The sequence below is a fragment of the Candoia aspera genome, chromosome 1 (assembly GCF_035149785.1).
Source record: "Candoia aspera isolate rCanAsp1 chromosome 1, rCanAsp1.hap2, whole genome shotgun sequence".
NCBI classification, from domain to species: domain Eukaryota; kingdom Metazoa; phylum Chordata; class Lepidosauria; order Squamata; family Boidae; genus Candoia; species Candoia aspera.
In genome coordinates, this window is record NC_086153.1 from 296,255,938 (window position 1) to 296,283,169 (window position 27,232).

A 27,232-nucleotide genomic window follows, 5' to 3' on the forward strand; every position below is an offset into this window, starting at 1 on the left:
CTTATAATTTATTCTACTAATTAGTTGACAATTTATTCTAGGTTTTTGTGTGTGTTATGTTTTTCTCACATTTATTTACATTTTATAAGTTGATGTTCTAAAGACTTGTGTTTCCAAGACTCAGCCCTCTCATAGAAATTGTCACTTGAGATCATTAATGTGAGCAAAAGTACTTCATTATTTATCACTGTAGCTTCATTTAGCATTCTAAATGCTTTTCACTTATCTCAGGGCTCATGTGTATGGCAGGTGGCCACAGTCAAGGCTTGGGAGGGTGGAAGAGTGACAAAACCTACAGTGGATGAGGCAGTGATGGAAAATGGGTAGAGGTACATCATGCATGTAGGCAGGACTGTTTTCAATTTTTTTTCTTTTTTGCAGGAAAGTGTTCTTTGGTTTTTGAACTGTGTGCCTACTTCTCAAATTGCTGTAGAGTTTTCATTTGCATAACTTCACTAGGATGGCTGAATACATTTCTGGGGTTTACTTGCATATTGCAATTGCTCCATCTTGTCATGTGATTGCTCTGTTTATCTTGATGTTCACAGAGAAAGTCATAGTTTTCGATCCATACATGTGGATTGTGTCATTTCAGTGGTCAAGATGAGGAGAAGTAGTTCAACCTTAATGCTGGTTAAATAGCAAATGTCTGCTTTGAGTAACAGGTCTTGAGTGTCACTGAACACCATTTTGTTTTCCCCTATTTTGCTTCTTTCTTCAAGGATTCTCAATAAAATAATGATTTCCACTGTGCTCCAGTTACTCTCACACCTAGGACAAAAACTAATTAGAGAATTTAAAATCAGAATTTCAAACTCTGTGATTATTTCAGTGACACTGAACATATATGCCTTACACTGACATCTCACAAGACCCAAGAGACTGAATGAGTTTGGAGCCTTTGGACTGAAAGTGGAAAAGGGGTTTTACAGACAAATACTGTAAACATTTGAGATGAAAAGGTAATTGCCTTTAGTGTTTGTTTTCCCAAGTACCTTAACTGAAGCCAATGGTGCTTCCGAAATGTCAACCAAAATATTATCTAGACAAGAGATTGAGATTTGAGACTTAAAATTTTCTGAAGGCAGCAGGACAGTAGTCATTTTCTCGATATATCCTTGCTATAAGTGAAGATTAAGACCAGCTTGTTAGATGCTACCTTGGAAAAATCCTTAAGTCCCCCAGATATGCCCTGCTTAGCCAAGTAGCTATGACTCCATAATGCTTGCCATCTGATCCAGGACTGTACTTTCATGATGTTAAGATAATTCTATGAGCATATACTGCCTTCATGCCAAACATCATCTCAATACTTCAGGAGCTTTTTGTAGTTTTGTTCTACTGCTGTTCATCCACAGGAATAGATCAGATGGAAGTTCAACATCAGAACAGTTCTAAATGTTTACCTGTTCAGAACTGATTGTCACCATAAGACTAAGTCTTTGTCTCATTTATAAGATACATACTAGAATGGAAGATGCAACCTCTCCCCTCACATCCCAGTAATTATCATTGTATTGCATTACCTCAGAGGGCACTGAGTAAGATGCCACATTAAAGGAACTAAAGTGCATCCTCTGTAGGGTATAGCTATCTCTGCAGCCTTTTGGCAATTTTCTCCAGTTTGTCCTCTTTCTTAATTTTGATCAATATTCTTAATATACCGCATGTCTCAGAGATATTTTGTAACAGAGACATTTTGTGTTGCAGAAAGGAAGTGTGATAGTGAAAGGTATAAAACGAGATGTTTGGTTCTTTATTGTAAAGGGTGGTTCTATGATTAAGTCTAAAACTCTTGTTGAAGACTGCAGAATTGGTATTAGCATGTGTGTTACATAGGAGACTAACATTTAAAAAGGGAAATGTAAATAATTCTAGGCAGTGAAAATGCAGTAATGGCATTTGGAAATCAAAATCTAGATCAATTTTCAAAAGAATAATCTATCTTGCTGAGGAAAAAATGCATCTAACTGCATTCATTTTTAAGGAGCATCAGAAGCAACCATAGAGCAGAAAAAGATTCCAAATGATTACATTTATGTGCTGTGATTTATTTATAAATATTTCACTTCAAAATTATATAGATCATTGCAGAACTCAAGAGATGTCTCTTGTCCACAAAAGTTAAAACATAGTAAAGTATGTCCTTGGGACAGTTACTTGCTCCACTTCTAACTTGATTGTTATATATCAAGGAGATCTTAAGAGAAAAAAGGCTAAAAGCTAAGCAATGAGTGGGAAGTACCCTCGTATCTGAATCTGAGTTTCCCTGCCATGGGCTCTCAGCCAAAAAGGTAAGTATGATAGATTGACACCACCCCAGCTGCTGATCTGGAGTTTTTCATGTTTCATAAAAAATCTTACTAGCAATTAGAACAGCAGGACAGAAAGTGAACAGTAATAAGGTTATGCTAGAGGAGTGTTTCTCAACCTTAGCAACTTTTAAGATGTGTGGACTTCAACTCCCAGAAATCCCCAGCCAGGGTGGCTGCCTGGGGATTTCTGGGAATTGAAGTCCACACATCTTAAAGTTGCTAAGGTTGAGAAACACTCTGCTAGAGAGAGGCCTAGCTAGGGTTTAATGGAAATAAAGGAGAGCAATATGCAATTCAATATCACATTCTGAACTGGCAAACTCCAAGAGCCCACTTGTCTGGGTTGCAGCAAAAGAAAAGTGTTGAAACGGGGGTTTCCTGATTCCCTGCATAAGGATCTCCATGTGGCTGACAAGCAAACTGCGTTCCTCCTCACCTTGAGGAATATCTGTTACTCTTTGATGGATTGATGGATTGTGTGCCATCAAGTCGGTGTCGACTTTTAGCGTTCCACATAGATAGATTTTCTCCATGGCCATTTGTCTCTAACTTGGCCCTTCAGGTCTTCCAACAGTATTCTTTCATTAGCAATCTAAATAAAACCCCTTTAAAGTAAAGATGCAGAGTTCCAATATGATTAGAACCCAAAGACGGGAGGAGTGGGGGCTGAAACTCCCTTGTTATTGTTCGGACCTGCATGAGGTGACTCCTTCCAAGCTCTATGAAAAGAGTTGGAACAGGGCCACAGCAATGGGGCAAAGAGATGAAGTCCCTTACTTCCCCATACCTGTTTCCTCATCCAGATTGTCCACTATCCTTGTAATTAATGATTTTAAAATTATCCACCCAATGTCTAAATATGTGAAACTAACACATAAGCAACAGGGAGAGAGTGTCAGCAGTCAGGTTGACAAAGTTGGTGCCTTTTGGATATGGCTGAATCCAATAACTAAAGGCCATTGATAAAGCAACTGAAACAACTATTATTCTAAAAGGGTGGGATCTCCATTTGTTAGGACCTTAGGAAACATTCATCCCTGCCACAGAACAGAGAGCTGCCCCTTTCACTGTCATACTTACATTAACATCTATTCATAAGTACTGAAACCAGTCCTCCTTCCTGCTGAATGTCTCTCAAGATTATCTAGATTGGTCAATCTACATGGAAAAACTATTTATAAACCAGGCACAGGCAAGCCACAAGTTAGTCCCTTGGGATCATAAAGGTCAAGTAGCAATGGAGTGATTTTTCCATTTTTTTTTAAGAGGGGCTAGTTCAAAATAATACAAGTACATCAAGTTCAGTCACATAGGTTTAACACATCTTTAAAACAAATTAGGAAAAAAAAAACAGTTAACCCAACACCACCAAATTAAGGGTGGGGAGATAACAACTGAGTGAGCCATCTGGTCCCATTGCCTTGTGCAAGGTCACTGCAGCTTCACCATTCCCTCCATTACTCTTAGTCACTGAAAAACATGGTTTTAAAAAAGGGTGGCTTCTTGCTGCAATAAGTGCTTCTCAGTGCTATAGATTGACCTCTGTGGTTCTTCCACAGCTGTAGAGGTATCTCCCTTTCCATGGGGAAACAACTTCCTTGAACATAAAATTCTAATATCCAAAAAAAATTTTTTTTTTTACAATATTGAGATTAACATTTTGTATAGAGTTTTGGCAGGTGTGGCCTAGGCTAGATCCTTGTGCAAGATGGGCAGATTTCTTTAGAAGATCTCAACTACCTCAACAGCCTCAAGATTCTTTAAAGATTATGAAAGAACAGAGTTAGGGTACAGGAACAAAGCCAACCTCTGTGCCAGAAGCCCTCCAGCAGGTGTTCCAGGAGGAAAGAGAAGATGTAGAAGAATTTGTATTTGTGAGAAAGGTCCTCTTACTGAGCTATTTGCTCACTGTCTGCAGAATAATTACTTCCATTGTGGTATGGTTGCTAATAAAATACACTCCGTTAAAAGGAAACCATCCTCCTTCTGCAAGAAAGGTTGAGCTCGAAGAAACAATTAGTGATGGGCAAAGAAGTCTGATTTTCCTCTACGCTCTGAATGTTCCTGCTCTGCTCACAATTTCCTCCTTGGCAGAATTCCTTATTTGGTGGCCTTTGTCCACTAAAAATCTAGCTTGCATGTGTGTCCACCTCCTGAAATATCCATACGTGGAGAAAATCCCTCACAGAGAACAAGGTGATATAGCCAGGAAGGCAGTAATGGGTTTTGGTTTGACTTTTACTCTGGGACCAGTGTGGTGGTTGTAGTTTCTCAGCTGTAGATTGCACAAGGTCCTTTTCAACTGCATTTGCAAGATTTCACAACCATGTTAGACAGCTGTTCCACTTTGGGGGTCCTTCCAACATAATACAAGATGGTCAGGGGATCCAGATCCTGGGGAACACAACAGGGGGAAGCAGATGCTTCAGGATTCAGGGTATTGTATAAACCAAGAACCTGGAAAAACAACCAAGAAATATATGAAGATATTAGTTAAGGCCAGCCAGGATTAATATTAGGCAGAAAATATATTTCAAAAATCCAAAATTTAGAGCCCCCACCTCACCTCAGCCACTGGATCAATATATTGAACAATTTACTGATCAAATTGTTTTTCATTTGGAGCAGCTGAGTAAGTCTTATAGCACCTAAACCCCTGTCTTAGCTTAAGTAGTTCTCTAGTATATTCTTCTCTTAAAAATAAATAAATAAACTGGGTGTAACCGTCTCACAGTCCTGTTAGAGTTTCAAGAAAAACAGCTGAAAAAAATCAACTTACTTTGGCCAGCATCTCCAAATCATACTGGATTTAATCCAGTCCTCCTCAAGTATCAACATTCACCTCCCAACTGTTTCAGTCCTCTACAAGTCCAAGTGAGATACTTGCTTTGCTCCATTGTACACATTGTTACAGAGGAGATCAGAAGAGAACCCAGGAAAACTACAGTATTTGTCCACTTTCCAAGATCAGGGTGTGGAACTTGTCCAGATATTGAAAGTCTACACTTTCCATCAGCCTTCTCCATGGCGATGAAATTATCCCAACAATTCCTTTCCTCTCATTATTTTAAAACAAAATATTGTATACAGAAGGTGATAATTAAGGCACACTTTTGAAGTTCCAAATTTTCTAGGTTGGGACAGACTGCCATTAACTACCAGAACTGCCATGTAGAGAAAGAACATGGCTCCTTCTTAGATGCACAGTGCCCCATTTAACAACAGAGACTGAGTTTTCACATTATACTGAGCCATAATATGTTTGATTCTTAGTGTGTCTGTATGAACCCAGCCACAGTGCATTAGATGTTTTATGATTTATCATTTTGTGTGAACTTTGTCAATTGCAGCTTATTTGCCAGAGGGGTTAAAGAAACTGACATAGTATAATGTCTAAACTGAGTCATGGATTAATTTTCCTAACAGGCAGATTTTAAGTATGCACAGCCAAATGGTAAATGGATGCTACTTTTTAAAATCCTGCACTGCTAAGAAATATTCAATCAATTCCTCTATATTCACAGTAATTGTGATGTAAGTAACACCTTGATGGAACAACTGCCAAAATGCTTCATTGGGTGTTTCCTCCCTGGGCTGGGTAGTTGTCTTCCATCATGGAAATTCTCTTCTACAGCCAAAGCTAATAACTGTTACAGTACTTTGCCACATAAATACTTACAACAGGCATTAACGGCCACAATGGTTTAACTACCGACTTCAATAATTGTTGCCAGAGGGGGGGAGATCCTTTTCAGCTAACCCTTAATAAATTTATTTTACAGAAAAGAACTAATATTTTCATTGGCCCAAGGCCCAGAAAATGGGTAGAAAGCAAAGGTGGTATAGAACCCAGCACTAGGTCTAACTTCTACTCATTAGAAATTCTGGGCAGAATGCTTCTTAATAGTAAGCCACTTCACACCATTCTAAAATTTGACCTATAGGGTGAGACGAGAGATATGCAGATTGTTTTCTTACCTTTTATGCCGTATTTTATTGTGGGCAGTTAACCTCTTGGACAAAATAATGAGTGCAATTACATAACATGGCCATCACCAGTTATGGTTTAACCAACATGTGCTCAGTGATACGGCTGCAAGTGATTTCTCCCTGATTTCCTTTTCAGCAAAGTTGGAGCATAAGTACTTTCAGTTGGAAAAAGCCAGAGAGAGAATGCATGATTGGTGTGAGCGTATTAATGAGTTCCTTCTCTAGGTTCTTCCAATGCAATTGTCATCACACTAGGTCCATATATCAGAGCAGCAGAAAGCAAACCATGGATGAGTGGATCATGAGGAGGGGGAGGGGGAGGGGGATCATCAGGTGTATCTGCAACTAAACTAGAGCAGATAATGGCTGTGTCATATTAGTGCCCCCTGAATAGGACTGATCTGAGAGTTAGGGGATGCCATTTTTCACTCCATTCCTTTATGTGTGCCAAATTAAAAACACGAAGCATTTTGGTTTTTTATACACTGTTTCCTTCACAAACTTCATTCTTTCTTCTTCTTCCTATTGTTTTTCCTGCAGCTGCAGGGACCTTTTTTTCGGATCAACCAAATGTTGATCCATTGGTTGCGATAGGAATTGACTGACCGGCTTGTAGCCCAAGCCTGACATCATGGGCTGAGAGAGAGGGCTTGCCCAAAGTCACCCAGCTGGCTTTCATGCCTAAGGTGGGATGAGAACTCTCAGACTCCTGGATTCTAGCCTTTTCTACAACTTAATTCCATTTTGAATAATGTCTTTCTTTACACAGTCTTGGAAAAGCCACAACCAGGATTTCATACTGCCTTTTTTGAAAAAAAGTAAAAACCAGATACCGGGAAAGTGGAATTGGAATTGGAGGGAGGGAGGCCACAGTGTTTGGAGAGGGGAAATGTTATACTCTCCATGCCATTTTCCAAATCTAAAATGGTCCCCTGTCAAAGCAACTGTTTTATTTCCTGTAAGGAAAAGTCAGGCAGAGCAGAAGGCTGCCTCTTTCAGCAGCCAGGGATTTTTAAGTGTGTCTTGGCTAAAGACATTTGCTGATGCCTACCAGCATTTGTCATTAAAAAGGGGGAATCATTCTGTGAGCAATGAGAAAGTTCCAGTGCTTTCGTTTGGGGAGTTGAGTGGAGACATGCTCAGAATTTTGCGACAACGTTGTGGGTTGTTTTGCAAAATGATTGCCACGGGAGAAAGGCTTACTTATTCACAAACAGCTGCCACGGTAGATGTAGCCAGCCACAAAACACACATTCGCCCAAAGATGAAGACAGAGGGTGTGGCAGAGAGGAAGTACTTCAAGTTTTGTTTGCTTTTCTTTCTGGGCACTTAAGCAGGCTTCCGCAGAAAGCGCTTTGTGCCCCATTTTTGTTTTCTGAGAATGCTGATGGCAGCCTTCCTCAAACAGGTACTTTCCTGACCTTAGACTTTAATTCCCATAATTCTTCAACCAGCATAGACATGGCTGATGGTTCAGGGAGTTGTACTGTACTCCACACAACCTGAGGGTGTTAAGGCTAGAAAAGGCTGATCTATAGTACTTATGTAGCATTCAGAACCATTCTTGTAACTAAAGATTATGCTAGAGACCAGTGTTTTGCTTTCCAGGATGTTTAACTTAAAGCTTCTTGTTTAACTTAAAAAAAAATTAAAAGGTTTCTTTTTAAAAAGGTGAGGTTTCTGGTGAGTTCCAAGAAATGTATCTACAACTTATCTGTCCCTCTGCCCATGTTTACTCAAGTTCTACTAAGTTTAATAAGAACTTAAGAAACTAGGTGCAAGACTGCAGCCTCAGTAAATGACAAAAGCCCATAAAATGGTAACTGTCCTTGTGTGGTAAGGAGAGAAAGAAGATGCCCTCAACTGTAAGCTCTTTGTGCATATTAAAACATAGATTACCGTGCTGTGTGTGGTATCTGCACTGCGAAGGTAAGGGCATGGCCCAGAGCAAAAGTTAGCAAAGTACCCCTTGGGCTCATGCACCCATTTCCAGCCCAGATCTTGACGAAAATCGATGTAGAGACGACGTACACAGCAGTTCTCCTCCAGATTCCTAGAACAAAAGGGAGTTGGTATTAAATAAATTAAATCACTTATTCAAATTCAATAATGTATTAAATAAACACAGGGGCAGCATTCCCCCAGACAGAACTTGTATGTAATATGGAGGTCCTCATGGATTCTCAGCCCCTGCTCAAAGACCAGGCAGCAGCTGTGGCCAGGAGGGCCTTTGCACAAATCTATCTTGTGCACCAATTGTACCATCCCTGGATCAGAAGGCCCTGCTCATGATCACTCATGCTTTGTAACCTCATTTCTAGATTACTGAAATACGCTCTTCATGGAGATGCCCTTGAAGACCACTCAGAAGCTGCAACCGATCCAGAATGCAGCAGGATGAGTTGTGGGCCCACCTCAGTACACTCATGTAATACCACCACTCCATAAGTTGTATTGGCTCCCAGTAAGCTGCCAAGTGCAAATCAAGTTTTGTTATCACCTATAAAGCCATTCTTGGCATAAGACTGGGTTATCTGTGGGACTACCTAGATCCCATTGCTTCTGCCACAAGATGCAATAGGGTGAGCATGCTCTAGGTCACTTCTATTAAACTATTATCTGATGGGACCCAGGAGGCCTGCATTCTCTGTCACTGTGCCTGCCCTGTGGAACACCATACTCTCCAAGATCTCGATGGCTCTGATCTTCTGGCCTTTCATAAAGCACTGAAGACCTTGCATTTCCCATAGTCTCTGAGCAAGGACATTAGGTAAGCCTATTTTTAAAGGGTGTAATTGTGCAGATATGTGAGTGGACATTATGTATTCTTTATTTTTTTGTTTTGATGGTTTTTGTCTATTGCTTTTAAAGAGATGTTAGACATCCACAGTAGCACTGAGTTAGACAATCATCATGAATGAATGAATGAATGAATGAATGAATGAATGAATGAATGAATGATAATAGAGAACTTGGCAACCACCATTATGGAATGTACCACTATGCACAGGAAGATAATCCAGAAAAAAAGTTGTGTCAGTCCCTGGCTAAGGCTTCAGATTTTTGTTTTATTGAGCAAAATTGCAAGAAGGAGAAAGTAGCAAATCTATCAGGCCCTCCTCCCCAGTTTTTGTTAATGTGAAATATCATTAATGGCACAGATGAAGAAGAGGATGAAAACCAGCCTGAAAAGAGAGGGCTGTTCCTTTTAAACAGGAAAAAGAATACAGGAAACTACTATAAATCTTTCAAAGAAGTCATCATGATTAGGTATGTTTTGCAAAGAAAACAAACATTGGGGCTGTCCTACACAAGTCACAGAAAATTCAGGGGCATATTACTCCTCTTATCTAGATAGCAAATCTTCCAAGGCAGTATTATTGTAACCCACTGTGATACCTTTATAGCTGGTGCTATGATGAGTAAATAAATACATGATCCCAAAAGGCTGCTGAGCAGAGTAAGAAGGGAATTATGAACAATTGATGAGAAACAGCGGTTTCTCAGCTCCACTTGCATTATCCCTCTTCATATTACATTCTGAGAGACAGAAAGGACAGTTTGGGCAGAAGCAGAGGATGAAAAGAGTTTAGTCTGTAGATAATCCTTTAATCCATACAGCTCATCTGTTTCTCTGACTCCATGCTGTGGACACCTGCTCTGACAGCAGTCTCGAGACTTCAGTAAAACAGGCCTGCATCTATCAAGCTAAATGCCGCCCACCAATTGTATAAAAGAACTCATATTGTGTGAACACACACAAACAAGTTCAGCTTATTGTGAGTCCATCTGAACCTGTTTTGTTCCTGGTATGACTGGGAGTGCATCATTTAAAAGGGATCTCTCTCTCTTCTCTCTCCCTGTCTCCATAATTCCTGGTTTCTTGCACCTAGTATATTAGTATAGTTGCAATCCACACAGTAAGTATCAAGTTTGAGCTGTGAAGAAACATGATTTTCCAAGTGCTGTTGGCACCTGGCTCATATCTGTAGCAAGATGGAGTAGCTTGGGGTTTTTGCCTCCTCTGGAGAGATGTCATATTTGACTCTTGATAGGGTAGCACTACCCCGGGTAGAGCAGGTGCACAATTTGGGAGGGCCTCCTGGACTCACAACTCCTGCTTGAGGAACAGATGACAGCCATGGGTAGGGGAGTCTTGTGCACCAATTGGACTCATTCCTGGACTGGGAGGCCTTGCTCATGGTCACTCATGCCTTGGTCACTTCCCAGCTGGATTACTACAGTGCACTCTACACGGGGTTGCCCTTGAAGAACATCTGGGAATTACAATTGCTCCGGAATGCAGTAGTGCATGCAGTTTTGGGCACCACTTACTTTGCCCATATTACACCACTGTTGTGCAAGCTGTTGTGGCTTCCAGTTTCTTTCCAGGTACAATTCAAGGTGCTGGTTATCATCTCTAAAGCTCTGTATGGCATGGGGCCAGGTTACCTGCAGGACTGCCTCTCCCTGAAGATATCTACCTGTTGCACCAGGCTGGATAGGGTGGGCATTCTCCAGGTCCTTTCTCCCAGATGTTGTTGTCTAGCAGGACCAGGAAGCATGCCTTCTCCAATCCATGACCCAGTGGAACACCCTCCCCCTGCTAGCTGGCAGGCCCACACCCTTCTGGCCTTCCAAGAGGCCTTAAAAAGCTGGCTTTCCCCCCAGGCATTGGGACAGGGTGAGCCTGGAGCCTAATGATTGTGGGGGTTTTATGTACTGGGTGTGGGGTTTTTTTTAGATATTGGTTTTAATTGTTTTTTACTATTGCTGTGAGCCACCCAAAGTTATGGCCCACAAGATGGGTGGTCATGTAAGACAAACAAACGAACATGCAGAAGAAGGAGAACACTTGCCTTCTCTTTTTCTTGGGCAATGACTTGACTCAAAAACTTGAATTTTCTCAAAAACTTGGGCAATGACTTGACTCAAAAACTTGATTTTTCCTTCTCTCAGCCAGAGAATAGTTTTCAGTTACTCATCTCATATTTAAAGTGAAGATTAATAAATTGCCAAGATTTATATTTTGGAAGCAAGAATGACAAATCTCAGAGCCAGCACTAATGGTCAACTCACCAGTGTGGTTAATCAGTTGCACTTAACTATCAATTCCAAATCTATCCAAAGCCTCCCCAACTTTGGTTTCCAGAGCATTTTTTGCCAGAGAGATGGTTAATTTCCAGAGGAAGGTAGGTGCAGAAATCTTAGCTTACCGAAAGCAGTAATTGGTGTCCAGTGCTCGTTTCTTTCTCTGGCTTCTCACAGTTGAACTCCCAAGACGATGTGGAGGCAGCATCATCAGGATCAAGTGGGGGTTTTGCAGATCTTTTTGCTTTTTCAGGCTCCCCAAGTCCCCACGGCCATGACTATCTTCAATGTCTATGCCTGCAAAGGTTGGGGGAAAGGCAGGCGTCAAATCCCATAGTTACTTTAGAACTGCAATAGGAGCTCTTGGAATCCATAAAAGTGTTGAGAAGCATCATTTGTAAGGACTGTGGCTTTACCAGAATAAATCTGACAGAAAATCCTGCAGGTCACTTGTTTTATAATTTGTAGACTGATGATGAAGATAATTTTAGTCTGTTCCTTGACATTGCAATCAGTTCCTGAACAGGCCAAAAGAGATGAATTACTTAATGATGGATGACATCTGATAACTGGAACTGAACATTAGAAAAAATACCTGAGATACAAAGTTTGTGAATAGTACTGTCCACAGTGCAAAGCCAAAAGCCTGGCACTTGTCACTGCTGAGTCTACAAGCTGCTGGCTCCCTATGGTACCACAAGCCATTCCTAATCTCTGTGCCCACATATTCCAACAGCAAAGCAGAGCTGGGTTTTTGAGAGGCTGGATGTGTACAGATTTATGAACTTTTATATATACCTCAGTAATGAAGGTAATATCTATAACAATTAGCAGTTTTATGCCAGTTTAACCATCACAGGTTTCCCCAAAGCTTTGTGAAAACTCTGAGAATTCTGTTAAGAGATGCCTATTCTAAGCACAAAGCTTAGAGTTTCCTGAAAAAGGGATTGCTATTAAGGTAATCTGTAAGTGTACAAATGCCCACACTCATTATCTATCCACTGCATTTCTACTGTAAATCAATCTATCTATCATCTATCTATCTATCTATCTATCTATCTATCTATCTATCTATCTATCTATCTATCTATCATCTATCTATCTATCATCTATCATCTATCTATCTATCTATCTATCTATCTATCTATCTATCTATCTATCTATCTATCTATCATCTATCTATCATCTATATCCAGCAATTGCTCATATAGAAGCACACATGTTATCATGTAATGTAATACAATTAGGGCAGGAGTGCCATAACAATCTTCAGATTTAGGTGAGTTATTTTACTTTCCCCTCCAGTTTCATTTCTGTCACCTTTGAATTTGATTTCCAGCACTTCATGCAGATTCTCCAGAATGTCACCATTGGACTGAAAGGTGTTGCATGGGCAATGGACACTAATTTCCAGTCCCAGATTAGATTCTGTTGGAAAATGAAGAATTAAAAAAAAAACCTTACAAACCAATATTCCTGAAAGCAAAATAATGATTCAGCAATTTCCATTTCTTTTCTTCCATCAATTGAATCTATTAGGAATGGAGACCCTGAAACTGATGTTCACTCATGACTGTGGAAGTAGGTGACAAGGAAGAGCTTGTCATACAGTATATGTGCAAACAATACTGGATTCTGACAAATAGCAGATCCGTATTGAGTTTTCTGTCCTGCTCTAGATTGCTAAACTGAAATTACTGCAACCCCCAACAAAAGCAAGTTGTGTATAATATGCTGTTGATAATATGGAGGGGGGGAGGAATGACCTGTGGGTAGGCTGGACTGACCTATCAACTTTTGACAGGAATCTTAATGGTTTTTGCCTTATGTAGTTTGAACCTTAGGTATAAGATAGTTTTGAGTTCCTCAGAGAGATACATTACTTTATGTAGGGCTTCTTGTTAAAGTAGGATTTGCCTGAATGATGTGGATAAAAAGTCTAGAAATCAATGACACCCCATTACAAGATTCCCAAACTTTGTTTGGATGGAGCAATACCACTTAACTCAGTTCCTTCTAAATAAATAGAAAGAGGGCTGGCTGTTGTATTTTTACGCAATTATCTTTTCCCAACCACATTCTATAAATGACATGACTAAGTAATGTACCTGTTGGAGGTCTAAACCACTGAACTCAAAATCCAGCAAGAAAAGACCTTCAGTACTACAATTAGGACTTGCATGGGAAATAAAAGTTCCAAGTTTACATATAATATTTGTTGGTATTTAATTGTCATGGAATTTGAACATTCTTGGCAGGGCTGATGGAGGTAGGAAACATGAGAGTAACAAACATCCTGCACAAGCGGAGACTGCTGGCTGTGGCCGAAAGCATAGTCTGAGGCTCAGGCCTGAAGCAGCCTTTAGCACCTGTCTAGTCTTCCCAGCTAGCTGCAGCTGCTGAATCCCACAGCGTGCGTTTTGTTCTATTATTCTCTGTTGAGTGCTGATCTCTGCTGCCTAAACTATAAGGTTCCAGGGCAGGACCTTGTCCTTTGTAGCGCTCAGCATTAGTACCACAGCAAGTTATGGGAAAAGATCTCCTGAACTTGGCCATACCAACAGTTCAGGCACATGATCACTACTGTGCTAAAATCACCTGCCTATATCTCAACTTTGGCTGACACCCAGATGCTAGTGTACCTGTGAACCTCAGCAACCAAGAAACCAATTTGTAAATCATGGTATGCTGTGCTTCTCATTACTAATTATATAAGAAAAAATGTATATATAAAAACAATACTGGAATCATTTCACACCTGACTTCTCCAATCTGGAATTTCCCTGTGTGTTGGACTTAATTCTAATTGGCCATGATAGAAATTACAGTCCAATACCTATGGCACCTGCCAAGTGGGGAAAGGCTGGTAGCCTATATGTCTCTGTCTGAGCAGGCACATACACCTTGCTAACAGAGAGGAAGGTGACTTCATGTGCCACTCACCTCTATGCAAAAGCCATTCACGGACAGTCTCTGTGACATCAAAGGACAGCCATTCAGGGGAGCCCCGTGTCAGTACATTCCGGCCACTGAGGTACCGCTGCTTTGCGATATGCTCATCAGGTTTCAGGATCTACAGAAGAAGATAATACAAGGCATTGTTTAGTTCACAAAGGACAGTTACTGGATTTCTTTTGATAAGGCCAACTCTTCCTGTAAAAACACCTGTTTTTGCTTCTGGTTTCCGGGGTACAACAGTGATCATATGTAAAATGTCTAATAATGTGATTTATAGGCACATCTAAGCAAATTCTAGCCATACTTCCCAAAGGAAGAACTGAGTATGACAGGAAAGCATGCACATAAAGACTGACACAAGGGATGATAAAACACAAGGGGATTAAGTTATAGGCTGAGGCTGAGCTGCATAATAATTGGGCCCATGGTTTCACTAGAAAACTGTTTGAAAGCACCCCATGTCCTTATTGTTGGAAGTCCTGGCAAATCCAGCATGCCTCATTAGCATGTGAATTAGCATGTAAATTGAGTTGTCCCACAATGCAACTCTGAGGAAGCTGTTTGTTGCCACTCCCACTTCCTCATTCTCTCTTCCTTCTTCCACTGATCAAGCAGGCAGCATGGATGCTGCTCTTCTCATCAGGGCCATGTGCTCAGGCCTTGATGAAGAATTCTGCCCCTTTCTTCCATGCAGCTCTTGGCAGCTGTAGAGCTGAGAGTTTAGGACAAACTAAGTATTTAGAAAGAAAAGAAGAACAAAGGAACTTCATCTTTTCCACCAAGATGGATGTAACAGAAGCAACAGTAAAGTCAGTAAAACTCTTTTTTACTTATCTTAACCTAATCTGTCTAAGTGTGTGATTCTTTATGCTTTGGATGGCTGAATGTGTAAGATCAATAACATGCTCATTGAAGCTATCTAAAGCTATCTGACATGCTCATTGAAGCTATCTTTTCTTTTTCTGTGCCAGCTTCTCAGCTGTGTTATAAGCTCTACTCCATTTCAGTGGTTCTAGCAGGCCACTAAATTGGCTTCACTTATTCTCCTGGTTGTGAGAGCTAGTTATGTCTCCACATGAAGGGCTTAGCTTCTCATATGCTACCATTAGTATGAATTCTTGGAGCAACACTAGCCTGGGGACCTAAGTTGCTTTTCATCTTCCTGGAAGCAGCTCTGTGTAAGCAGCTGGCAACGTACTGAAAGGGACAATAGATGAAATCTATGGTTCAAAGGGTTAATACTTTCCAAAATTATTAGTAGGGCATCTAGCTTTCAAATACTTACCTTTCATTCTGTTTAATAAAGGTGCTTTGAATAAGCATGGTACTCAAACTATTTCTGATACAACACACCCATTTGATATTTTCTCACTTCTCAGTCCAGATTACAACACTGGAGAACTAGGATAATGTAAATGACTAATAGTGTGATCTTTCACTTATCTACTTAGAAGTATGTTTATTTGTTTATGTTTATTTGTTTATTTAGAGGACAGCCCAAATCCTAAATGGCTCCAGAAGACTTAAAACTAAAAATCAATTTATGAAAAGAAAATACAACAGAACAGAAGAGCAAAGTACAAAAACCAAACCAAACCAAAGCCAAAAAGGGGGCTCCCCGATCATCCTGTCCCCAAGACCTTGGGAAACAACCAGGTCTTCAGAATTTCCTAAATGACATAAGGGAGGGAGCCACACAAATCTCTGGGGGGACCGTCATTCAGTAGGGTTTTCTCCTAGGTGAAAAAGCATATTTAACAATGAAGATATAGAAGTGGTGGATCAAACATCAAAAGTAAAAGAACAAGCAGTCAAGAAATACTCCACAGACTAGCACTTGGTAGAGCAGCCATGAAGGCCTTGGAAAAGATATTCAAATGTGGTGATGTTTCTATACGTACAAGGATCAGAATCATGCAAGCAGTGGTATTCCCTGTGATACTCTGTTGAAGAGAAAGTTGGACTTTGAAGAAGCAGGATAGGAAGAATATTGATGCTTTTGGTGTTGGAGAAGACTCCTGAGAATACCATGGGCAGCCAAGAAAACAAACCAATGGATCATCAAACAAATCAACCCAGAGTTTTCACTGAGACACAAATGACCAGACTTAAATTATCCGACTTCAGACACATTATGCGAAGACCCAGCTCTCTGGAGAAGGCTTTAATGCTGGGAAAGGTGGAGGGACTCAGAAGAGGATGATCAGAAGCAAGGTAGATGGACTCAGTTACAGTGGCGATGACTGCATCACTGGAAGACCTGAAGGACCAGGGTAGGGACAGATCATCATGGAGAAAAATCTATGTAAATGGCTGCTAAGAGTCGACACTGACTTGATTGCACATAATTGATCAATCAATCAAATAGGCATAAGCATTGCATTATGCTATGCTGAATTATGAAGTGGAATTCCTTGATTCAAATGGAGAACTTTCTGAGTGCCTTTATGCAAAGTATTCATTCTTTGCTGCTAGATTATAATCACAGAAAGACCTAGGCCAGGGGTGTTATCCAACTAGGGAACAATCAGCAACATGATCAGGTGAGAGACAGGGCATGGCTCGAGGGTTCCCTGCTGCACCATTGTTGACCTATGCCCTGTCTGCCCCCTGCCCACCATGTTCCTGGGATGGCTGCAGGGGAAGCAATTGGCTTAGCAGGCTGGCACTGAGTCCATCTTCCATTTGCAAGGGAAAGAGGGAGTGGTGCTTGACGATGCAGTGAAAGGAGGCTTCTTCACCCAGTAACCATCCCTGCTGGCCTGCTTCTTTTACCCCCCTCCTGCTCTACATGTCTCTTGTTCACAGAGTGATCTGCCTATAGGTCCCTTCCCACAGAAGACTCACTGCTGCCCCCTTGGTTTGGTCTGAAGGTACAATGCCCAAGAGCAAATCCCCTGTTCTCAGACCAGCAGTGCAAAGTTCTAGAGCCATTTGTGCAAAATGAGGAAAGACACAGCTCTCCAGATCTTGGGAGAAAAAGAACCAACTGCTTTGCACAAACTAGACCAGATTAGTTAGATCACATCCTTGGCTTGGCCCTGCAAAACGATGGAGCCATCTCCCTTAAATGTTAGTTTTTTATTTCACTCCAGAGAATAACTTACTCACTTATGTGATAATAAAGGAAAATGGCAGTATTCTAGCCAGTAGCTCAGAAAGAAGCAGAGTAAAGAAAGTCAAGATAGTGGCCACAATTGAAGCCCCACCTCTTTTTTATGTGTATTGCACACTTCCATCTTGGTTATACCCCCTGCCCCACCCCGGTGGAGTTCCCTGGTAAGAAATTAATAAGTTTCTCCTTCCAGCATTTTTGCCATGGGCAGCAGTGCCAGATGGACAATTTCTAAGCACTTTTTAAAATGCCATAAAATAAATATTTTTAATATCCAATCCAATTATTTTTCTACTTTTTAGGTATTTTAACTTTTAGGTATTTTAATTTTTGTTAAATTTGCTTTATCTATCTTTTATCAACATATATATCCCAGTTGCTGCCCTTAAGCGAGGATCATGTGGGTCGTTAAGCGAGGACCTTATGTGACCATGATTTCCAACTTCCTGCCGGCTTCCCCGTTGACTTTGCTTGTGGGAAGCCAGCAGGGAACATCAGAAATCGCAATCATGTGACCGCGGCTTACTGCGACAGCCAGAACTCCAAGGACCTGTTGTAAGTTCCCCTTGGTCAGCGCCGTTGCAAGTTTGAATAGTTGCTGAACGAGTGGTCATAACCTGAGGAGCACCAGTATATACATACATACACATACATTAAGTAACAATACAATGGAGATCTTAATATTAAGTAATTAGTTCAAGACTGAAACTATTATCATATAACCAGTACTTTGATGTGAATTGCAGTGGTTCTTTTTTAATCTTATACAGTGCTCAACTTTGGATGAAAAGTTAAATAATGTAATGCTTGTAACACTGACATCCTAAATGGCAAGTAATACTGATAGAATTTTTACTTTTTTCTTTTTATTTTCAATACTTTAAACTTTTTAAATAATAGAAAGTTAATAATTTTAATCATATTACATAAACGTTACAGTACTGAAATCTGCATTGAAATGATACAATGCATCAAGATCTATAACATTACAATAAAAGGAAAATAAAACTATTTCAGGTTACCAGCATTTAGGTTCCTGTTAAACCTTCCCTGAGCCTATACTAATGCTTCACAGTTTTTTCAGTCTAGGGTTCCTCAGCTTTATCCCACCTGCCCCCATATTTGCTATAACTGTACCTTAAACTGTGACTGAGATAAATGTATGTTAAGCCCTTGGAATATTCAAGAAAAGCACAGAGTGTTATAGACTGCCTACGGAATGTCTATTAAAGGCAACATAGCCTGTGCTGTGAAGGTTAGGAAGAGTGAGGTATCTGTCTTTGGGCACATCCTGATAGTCAATTGAACATGCTGTCCTCCAGCACAAAGCACACCAGCACAAACACGCTCTGTCCAAATAGCCAAGCTAGAGTCCGCATCAGTTAAGATTGTGGCTGTCAGAGCCATTTACTGTGGGATAAGTTAAGGAGCAGCAATTTGTGGATTTCCCAAACAGTGGATAAAATTTGCATCGGTTGCTCTTCCTCATGTGGGGCGGGGAAGGCAAAAGTTGTGACAGACAGTTAGCCATCTGTTAGAACCTGATCCTGGGGGGAGGGAGATTTCCAGAAGAGAAGAAAGTGCTCTCCTGATTTACCAGGAGCCCCTACCCCATGTGACCTGCCTCCCCACAATAATATACTTGCCTTCCAGATATTCTACACAAAGACCTGCAAGGGGCCATTGCCTGGAATGGGAGAATTCTCTCACATAGCCAATGAGTTACCAGTCAACATGCCGTAGGTTTATCCCCGAGATACCCCATGTGGTGCATTGGCATCCATGCTAGCTGTTTGCACATGATGATAATGTTGGCTGCTACCAGCAAGGTGGGGTAGTGGTGCAGGGAGTTGGGACTTTTCCACCTTCTCCTGGCAGGAGCATGTCAGCTGAATTGTGAGGAATCCCTGCCAGTATGTTGGCAGCCATGCCAGCTGGCTCACACATCATGCAGTGGAGAACAAGGGGAGGGGGCATGCCAACAGCAGCCAAAAGTGGGCAATAGGAGCTGGACAGATCCCATCGCTGTGCATCATTGACTTAGTAGCAGCCAAAGTACTAAGCACAGTGCGAATATCCTGGCTTCTGCCAGGGGAAGGTGGAAAACCCCCATTCAGTTTCAGTTCAGAAAAACCTGAAATCAGCTGGTTTTGGCTACGGGCTATGGTAGAGAGGAAGGCTGTATTAGGTGTAGGATCCTTCAAAATGGTTAGCCAGACATCCTCAAGATGAATGTAGGAGGATGAGAAGATGCACCTTTCAGTAACGAAGAACAAGCAAAGAACAAGAAGAGTCACTTACTAGATTTTCACCTGCTGGGTAATAGGTGGGTTGGTTATTGATTTACTTGGCATAGGAGTCAAAGCACACACCGTGGCTTGTCTATAAAATGATGGGGATGAATGTCCTAATGCTAAGACAACCATAGCCTTACTCCTCCTCCCTTTACCACACCCCTGCCTTCCATAGGAAAAATCTGTTCTGGGAAACAAAGCTATTCCATAATGGATCAGGCACCAGGGACCAGTTAGCATTAATGGTCTGGGGAGGGGAGGGGAGGGGGACTGGAAAGAAAGCAGAGATGTTCACTGCAAATAGCAGATCCTCCCTCTAAGTGCCTGGGAGGCCCTGCTAGGAAGCATGCTTACTTGAAAGAGTTCAATTCGCTGCTCAGAACGCTTGGAGCTAAGATTCGGCAAGCGCAGGACCCGAAACTCTGCCCGGAAGAGGTTGGTGCTGTTTGTCTCTGCTGAAGACACATTGAAGCGGAACATGTTGGAAGTTACTCCTTTGGGGCACAGTGGCAGCTCATCTAAGAGAAAATGACCAAAGTATGTTAACAAATGGGCTGGAATGGCACATAAATATTGAGGCATTGAGGATGGTTAGGGTTTGGGGTTAGGGAGGGTTAGGGTTAGGGAGACCATAATCCAGCTTTTCTCAACCTTGTCAACTTTAAGATGTGTGGACTTCAAATTTTGTTCGTGCAATCTCGAGGAAGCCTTTGGACAACAAATGACAAGTGGCAGTATTTGGCAGTGTGATTTTTCCTTTTTCCCCCAAATAGCCTTAGAATAGATGTGTTAACACTTTAAGAAAAATAAATAACCTACATCGCACATATTTTGGTCTCTACTGCAATTCTTGTGTGTTCCTTACCTCAAAATGGCAGGAAACTCAAATCTAGTGTTATAACCAGAGGAGATTCTGAGGGCCCTAGGATGCCCCCTCCTGATCTGTTATCGAAAGCTACAGAGAAATCCAAAAAAATCAACTCCCAATAGAAATAATTCATCAAGACCACAACAATGGATTGACTGCCAAGTCGTAGGTCAAACTCAGATTGAAATGGGTAAAGGTAATCTTTTTCAGCCCCAAGTGCTTCCTTACTCGTCCAAGCTGCTGTGCTTCCTTTTCTCCTTCTGTCTCCTCTTTGGAGGCTTTGGTTTTTTTCCAGAAGTTGGCTTCACACCTTAAGCCCAAAAAGCAGACCACCAGGAGAGGGCTAGGTGGGGTCTTTAACTCCTCGACTCCTCGCCCACACACAGGCTGCTCCCCCAAGCCCCAAAGATGTAGTGCTCTCTGCTGCTTTTGACAAGAAACGAAGATGTAGTGCTCTGGGAAGCCTGCCACATGGCGTCATGTGGACAGCAGCCATTGGATCTTTTTTTTTGCCATGCACACTCCTGTCCTAGAGATGAAATGTTGGGGAGGCAGGGTCCGTGCATGCATAAAGGTCCACTTCTTCTCCTGTCATCATTTGGAACCAGGATGTGGGACTGTCTGCTTTTCTATCAGAGCAAAAGCTCTCCTCCTGCTATCTTGTTTCCTCTGCAGGACTAAAGTCCTGGAACAAGACAAATACTCTCAGCTATCTGGTGAACACTTCAGAGCCAGGACTATTTCCTGTGTGTGCCGTTCGGAATTGTCTGTATCAGCACTGAAACCTCAATGGAATAAGACTCGCCCCACTTCCTTGGGTGGCGGGGGGGAGGAGAGTGGGTTTGGCTCTATGTTCTGAATCACCACCTGGCAGAGAGACAAAGCCAGGGGAAAGTTGAATACTGGCCACTTTTGAAGACATGGGACCAAATCCATCATTCAGGCAAGGGGAAGAAATGGCACAGATTTCAGCAAAGCAGGCCTCTGCTTTCACCAGGGTTAAATTGCACTCTTACTTTTCTCATCATGATCTAACCTCAATGGCATCTCTTGGAATGCAAATTGTTTGGTCCCAGGAGACAAGTCAAAACAACACTTTCTCCCAGAGAGCCCATAGTTCAACTTCTCACTGTTAGCAAGTACCTACCTGGTTGACTCTGGGCTAATGTCAGCAAACCTCTGCTCTTCCTGCCTTTAACTTGGCCTGCAGTTTCTCTCCCTGCCTGAGTACCCTGACTTTCAGTCCTGAATAAGCTCACACACCTCTTTGGCTAAATTTCTTTCCAGGACATCCTTCAGATCAAATATCCTTTTTCCTAGTACAGAATAGAGAACTCTCTGGGGCTCGTCCATATCTGGGATTTTAGGAGTATGTTGTAGTCACTCTCACAAAATAGGTATTCATAACACAACTGCCCGAGTTGATAGGGCCAACCACAAATCCCCTCTTAAGCAGAAGACAGATTGTTGGGGTTGTTCCCTGACATTCCCTTAGCCGCATCCAGGATACCTCTATTGCCCAACAGGGCTGCAGACACCCACCACTTTGGTTTTCTAAGAACATCCATAGTCCCCTCTTCCCACCAACAAAATGTAGCTCATTACTGTTCTGTGACTAAAGCTAAACCATTAACAACGTTGACTGCTGTCTCTTTCTCTGTCCCTTAAGATGTGCTTCTGACAATCGTTGCTGTTGACATGGATCATTTTATGGGGCAGTTTAGTCAAATTAAAATATGGAGACATTTGCATTGTCACCTCATCATTTCTTGCAGCTTGGAATAAATAGGAATCCATGGATTACGTTTTTCCTGGTTGTGATACTGGAAAGCTTGTGAAAGTGTGGTATATGTTATATCCATTAATTGTTTCTCTGCCTCTTATGCAGAGCATTGCAAGTTTCCACCAAATTCCTTGCTGATTTATAGGAAGGTGAACAGACAGAAATAGAGCATATAGGCAAAATATGCCATTTCCTAAATAACATTTCAAGCAGCCCCTCCCAGTGTTTTCATTTATCTTCTGCATAAAGACATTCTTAGGCTGCTGCACAATTTGTTCAGATAGTTTCTATATGGATCAGGAAAAGAATTGAGTAAGTTAGTAAAGTTCCAACTTTATTGAACTATTAACTCCCATGATCCCATTTAATATAACCATGTTGTCTAAGGTATTTTTTATCCTTCAATGGTACTTGTTCAGGGAAATTTGCCTCAAAATACTGCTACATGAAGAGATGTGAATGGGGCAGAATTCAAAAGGTGGTGACAAAGTTTCAAGGTATATCTTCTGTTAAATGGTTTGTTGACTGATTGCTTTCAATAACTGGATCTTCCTCAAACCTTCCAAACAGGGCAGTGGGGCCCTCTCTCAGCTAAGGCTGATGTAATCTAAGTCAGCAAAGGAACAATAGAAGCAAGTTTTGAGACTGTAGTGGTTTTTTTGAAGGCGACACAGTAAGTGGGCTGAACTGAGTATGTTATAGAAGCATCCTGTACTACTGGTTACTTCTCTTAGAGAACTGAATATGAAGGAGTGGAATTAATTTGAGGGATATTTAAAAGATGGGTTTTTTAACCTCTGCACAACTTGTATATTTGTAACTAAACTCAAATATGGCATAATTCCATAAGCCTCCTGTGACCGTCTTAAAATGAATTTACACTGGATAAGAACTGAACCTCTGAAACTTCTCACCACTCAGGAAAAATGAGGCAATCATATTTGTATGCAACAGCCTAGGTACTGCAATACCTTATTAACTCCTCTTTGGCTATTTTCCTACCACAGTGAAATGCTGAAACCCAGCAATATTATTTTACATCTCATATAGCTTCAGGGCATTTATTGTTTGTTCAACTTCTCTGACTCCATATTTCTACTGTTTCATAGCAAGAGGAGGCACAGATGTACAACATCTGTATCTTTGGGTTTTTTGACTTTCACAAAGCCCACTCAGAATCTTCTTTTCCTCTGATTTGCTGTAATGTATCTGTTCTAATGTGTATCATTTTCATAATCCCCTCAACATTATAAAGACGCTACTGTGCCACTTCTGTTCTTTTGACTCTGATTCATATCTGCATTTTTTCAACTTACAAATTTCTTTGGAGGGGAAACAGTATAATGTTGAAAATGTAAAAAACTAAGCTCTGTGGATGTCTCTCACATGAAAAGCCACTTATGTAGTGTAGCTGCTCATACATAGTCTAATGGTTTCTAACTCAGACCTCTGTTGCCAAGTTAAGGACTGTGCTGTCAGAGCTGAGATTGCCCCCAACGGAAAGAAAGCCAATGTTCTGCATGGAAAGGCACCAGCACCTTTTTGTTTTCCAACAACAACCTGGCTGCAAAACTATCGTGTCAATCAGGACATACAACCACAATGGGGAGCTGGGGATAAGGAGGAGCTTTCTGCATGCAGAACTGGCAAAAGGTTTAGGTGGCTGAATGACCAAAACTGCCAAAGCCTTACCAAATGTTTTCCTTACAATTCCAAATCTGCTCCTGAGTGCAGGCTGAATGGTCATATTGACTACTGATCATCCCATGACTTACTTCATTGCATGCAAAGCAGAATCCAAATCCACCATGCCAGTTGTGGCTGAATATACATTATGTATTCTCTGTAGGAGAAAGCTTGCCCGGCATCTGCAGTGATTGCTAGTCACATATGGAACATATTAATATATCTCAGTCCTTCAAAAATAATTTTGGCTTCAAAGCATCAAAACACTTTTTGCTCTCTCTGTCCTGAAGTGCATCGCTCCCACCCACTCATGTTCTTTGTTGCTCCCTTCCCCCCTGCCTCCTACTTTAGCTTTGTAGATATCCTTGGTTCCTCTCACACTGGCTGGATTTGGGGATGATGTTATTCCAAGACACTGAAAGCTGGCTGAGCCCTGGCTCGCTTCTTACCAGTGCTAAAGATCTTCTACCTGTGGGGAGGAGGCTGAATAATATCAAGAACATGACATTTGTAACTCTTGGATTCAGAGAGGTTAGGTGCAGGCTTCCAAGAGGCTATCTATGTTTGCTCAGAAGCCAGCCCTACTTTCCTTAGTAAAACTTACTTTCAAGAAAGAGTGCAGTGATTGAAGCCTGAATTATTTAAGCTCTGGTCCTCCTCACTCATCCCATTTTCAGCCCCTCTACACTCATCACCAACTGCCTGAAAGATATTCCTGCCATTCTCTTCTCTTGTTGCTTCTTCTACCCCTCCCTCAAGGATACTTGGCCACGTCCTCCATCTCACCTCCCACTCAGCTCTGCTGTTAATTCAAGAGCCCACGAGGACACCTAATGGCAGCAAAGGAAAAAGTTGCTATGGCCAGAGACTCATAGCCTCCTTCCCTGACTCTTCCATTATTAGAAAACCCAACTGAGCATATTATCACACCTAAACCTAAAATGTGCTTGCTAAGAGATCAGATCACAGATTGGCATGAACAAATCTACGTGCAAGTCTGTTTGGCCCACAGCTTTCAGACGTGAGTTAAATTTGTATGCCACTTCTAAAGTCAGATGCATTTTATTCTCCTATTCAAAATGTTCTCTCCACATCCAAGACATACACTATGTAGGAAACACATCTACATATGTATTGTATTTGCTGAGATACACAGACATGGATATATACATATACACATATCTATATACATATATCTACACATATACACACGAATCTTTGCAAAGATCAGTTGTGCAACTAAAGTATGTCCAGGCAATATGCATACAAATACACTGCATCCATTTGCCTAAACATCAGTGCCTTGGCAGGCACTCACAACAAATACATGCACAGTGCAGTCAACGCCGCAATGAACGGTTGTTGCCAACCTCTTGGCCAGACAGGATTCTGCATCCTAAAGAGAAAAAAAAAACCCTTCTGTTGTCAGAATACATCTTTCAAGAGACCCAGCAGAGAAATGCTCTTTATTTCTGCGACCAGGAATTTACAGACAACTAAGCGACAGGATTCAGATCTGAGCTTATGCAGGGACTCAGTCAGTCTAAGGCTACTCTGCCTCCCTTTTTTACTTTCCCGGACTGTACAGCAAAAGAAAAAAGAGAGCCCAGATGTTGTCATCCAGTCTTTCCCACTCTTGAACCTCTAGACTTCGTCTTCCCCTCCCCTTCCCCAAGATATCGCCGTCGCCCTTTCAGGCTGCTGCCTTTTTCTCCCTGAAGCGTAAGGCTCGGTAGGCAACCTCTCTCACCTCTTCCCGCTCTTTAAATGGCCCTCCGGGGACCCAGAAGGAACAAGGACTTACTGTGCTCCGGAAAGCCCTGGATCATGTCAAACTTGTGGATTTCCTTGGCGTAGTACTCGGACTCGGAGTTGTCCTGGGAGCAGCTGTCCTCCTTCTCCTCTTCCATCTCCTCCAGGAGCTCCCGGGTGCTGTTATATAGAGCCAGGACTTGATAGGGCACGTGGCTTCGCCCCACACTCTCTGGAGGGCTGGTCAGGCGCAACTTGCTCAAGATTTGGCCCCGGATGGCCTCTACCCTCTTCTTCTTGATGTGCTCCAGGTCCAGCGTCGTGCAGGAGGAGAGCGACAGGCTGACGGTGGCCAAGCTCAGGAGGGAGAGGAGCAGCAAAGTCCTGCGCAAGTGCATCTTCAGGCGTGGTGCTGGGTGGGGAAAGAGCAGCGGGGTACCTCCGCAGGAAAGCACGCACGCAGAAAGGTGCGGGCGACCGGGCAGATCCTGCAGCTTGGCACTTGGCGAGAAGGGGCATGAAGGATCTCCCCGCCGGCCTCGGGAGCGGGTTGGACTTCTAGCCTAGGAAGAATCGCTGGCCGCTCTCGAAGCAGAGGAGGAAGCGGATCGGCGCCCCGCCCCGCCGGGGTTCCTCTCCATGAGTCCGAAGGCGTGCGCGCAGGGGGCAAATCGGGCCGGGGGGAGGGGCGCGCTGCCGGCTTCACCGCCTCGCCCGGGCTCCGGATCCCGCTACGCTGCTGGGCAGCTTCGGAGGCGGCAAGCGCCTGGGAGACTCCGCCGGGAGCGCACGTGTCAAGCGGGCCCGAGAGCACACTTGTGGCTGCCTGTGCGCCCCATTCATGCCTCTTCGTCGCTCGCCATGCCGGTGGGAACAGCGCCCAGACAGGGTCGCCTCAAGAGCTGCGCCTGAATTGCCTCAGCCGCCGCCGCCGCCGCGCGCGGGGCGGGGGCGTTTGGCGCGGGCGGGCAAAACTGCTGGCGCTGCCCCTCGCCGGCTTTCGGAGCTCGTCCGCCTTCCCCCGTCGCCCGGCTGCCCAGTTTCTGGTAGAAGCCGTCTCTTTCCTTCTCCCGAGACGCTGACGCTCTGCTCGCGACCGCCGCCGAGCTCCCCTCAGACCCCTTCGCCGTCGCCTCCTCTGCGTTTTCTCGCAAGGCGCACTGCCTGCTCCTGTTTCTCTCGCTTGAAATTTTATACCTCCCTCTCATGACGTCTTTGAGACCGGGCCGGGGACAGGGGGAGCAAATGAGGGCTCTCTCCAAGCCCAGCCTTCGCGTCCAGCGCAATGTTAATGGGGCGCTTCCCGCTGTGGGAAGGCGGTCGCGCTTGGGAGTTTCGGCTTCCGAGCGTCGACCGGGTTATCAATAGGTGCTGAAGAGG

General features: G+C 42.6%; 1 protein-coding gene across 1 annotated transcript; it reads right to left on the reverse strand.

Moving 5' to 3' along the window:
- Positions 1–1,760: 1,760 nt before the first annotated feature.
- On the reverse strand, positions 1,761–26,289 carry TGFB3 (transforming growth factor beta 3). Its single transcript, XM_063290127.1, has 7 exons — positions 25,905–26,289; positions 20,118–20,281; positions 14,340–14,469; positions 12,717–12,824; positions 11,522–11,693; positions 8,205–8,358; positions 1,761–4,772 (listed from the first exon to the last, which is right to left on the reverse strand). The coding sequence occupies exons 1-7, from the start codon at positions 26,248–26,250 to the stop codon at positions 4,614–4,616; spliced, it is 1,233 nt and encodes a 410-aa protein (XP_063146197.1). The 5' UTR covers positions 26,251–26,289; the 3' UTR covers positions 1,761–4,613.
- Between the last annotated feature and the right edge of the window lie 943 nt (positions 26,290–27,232).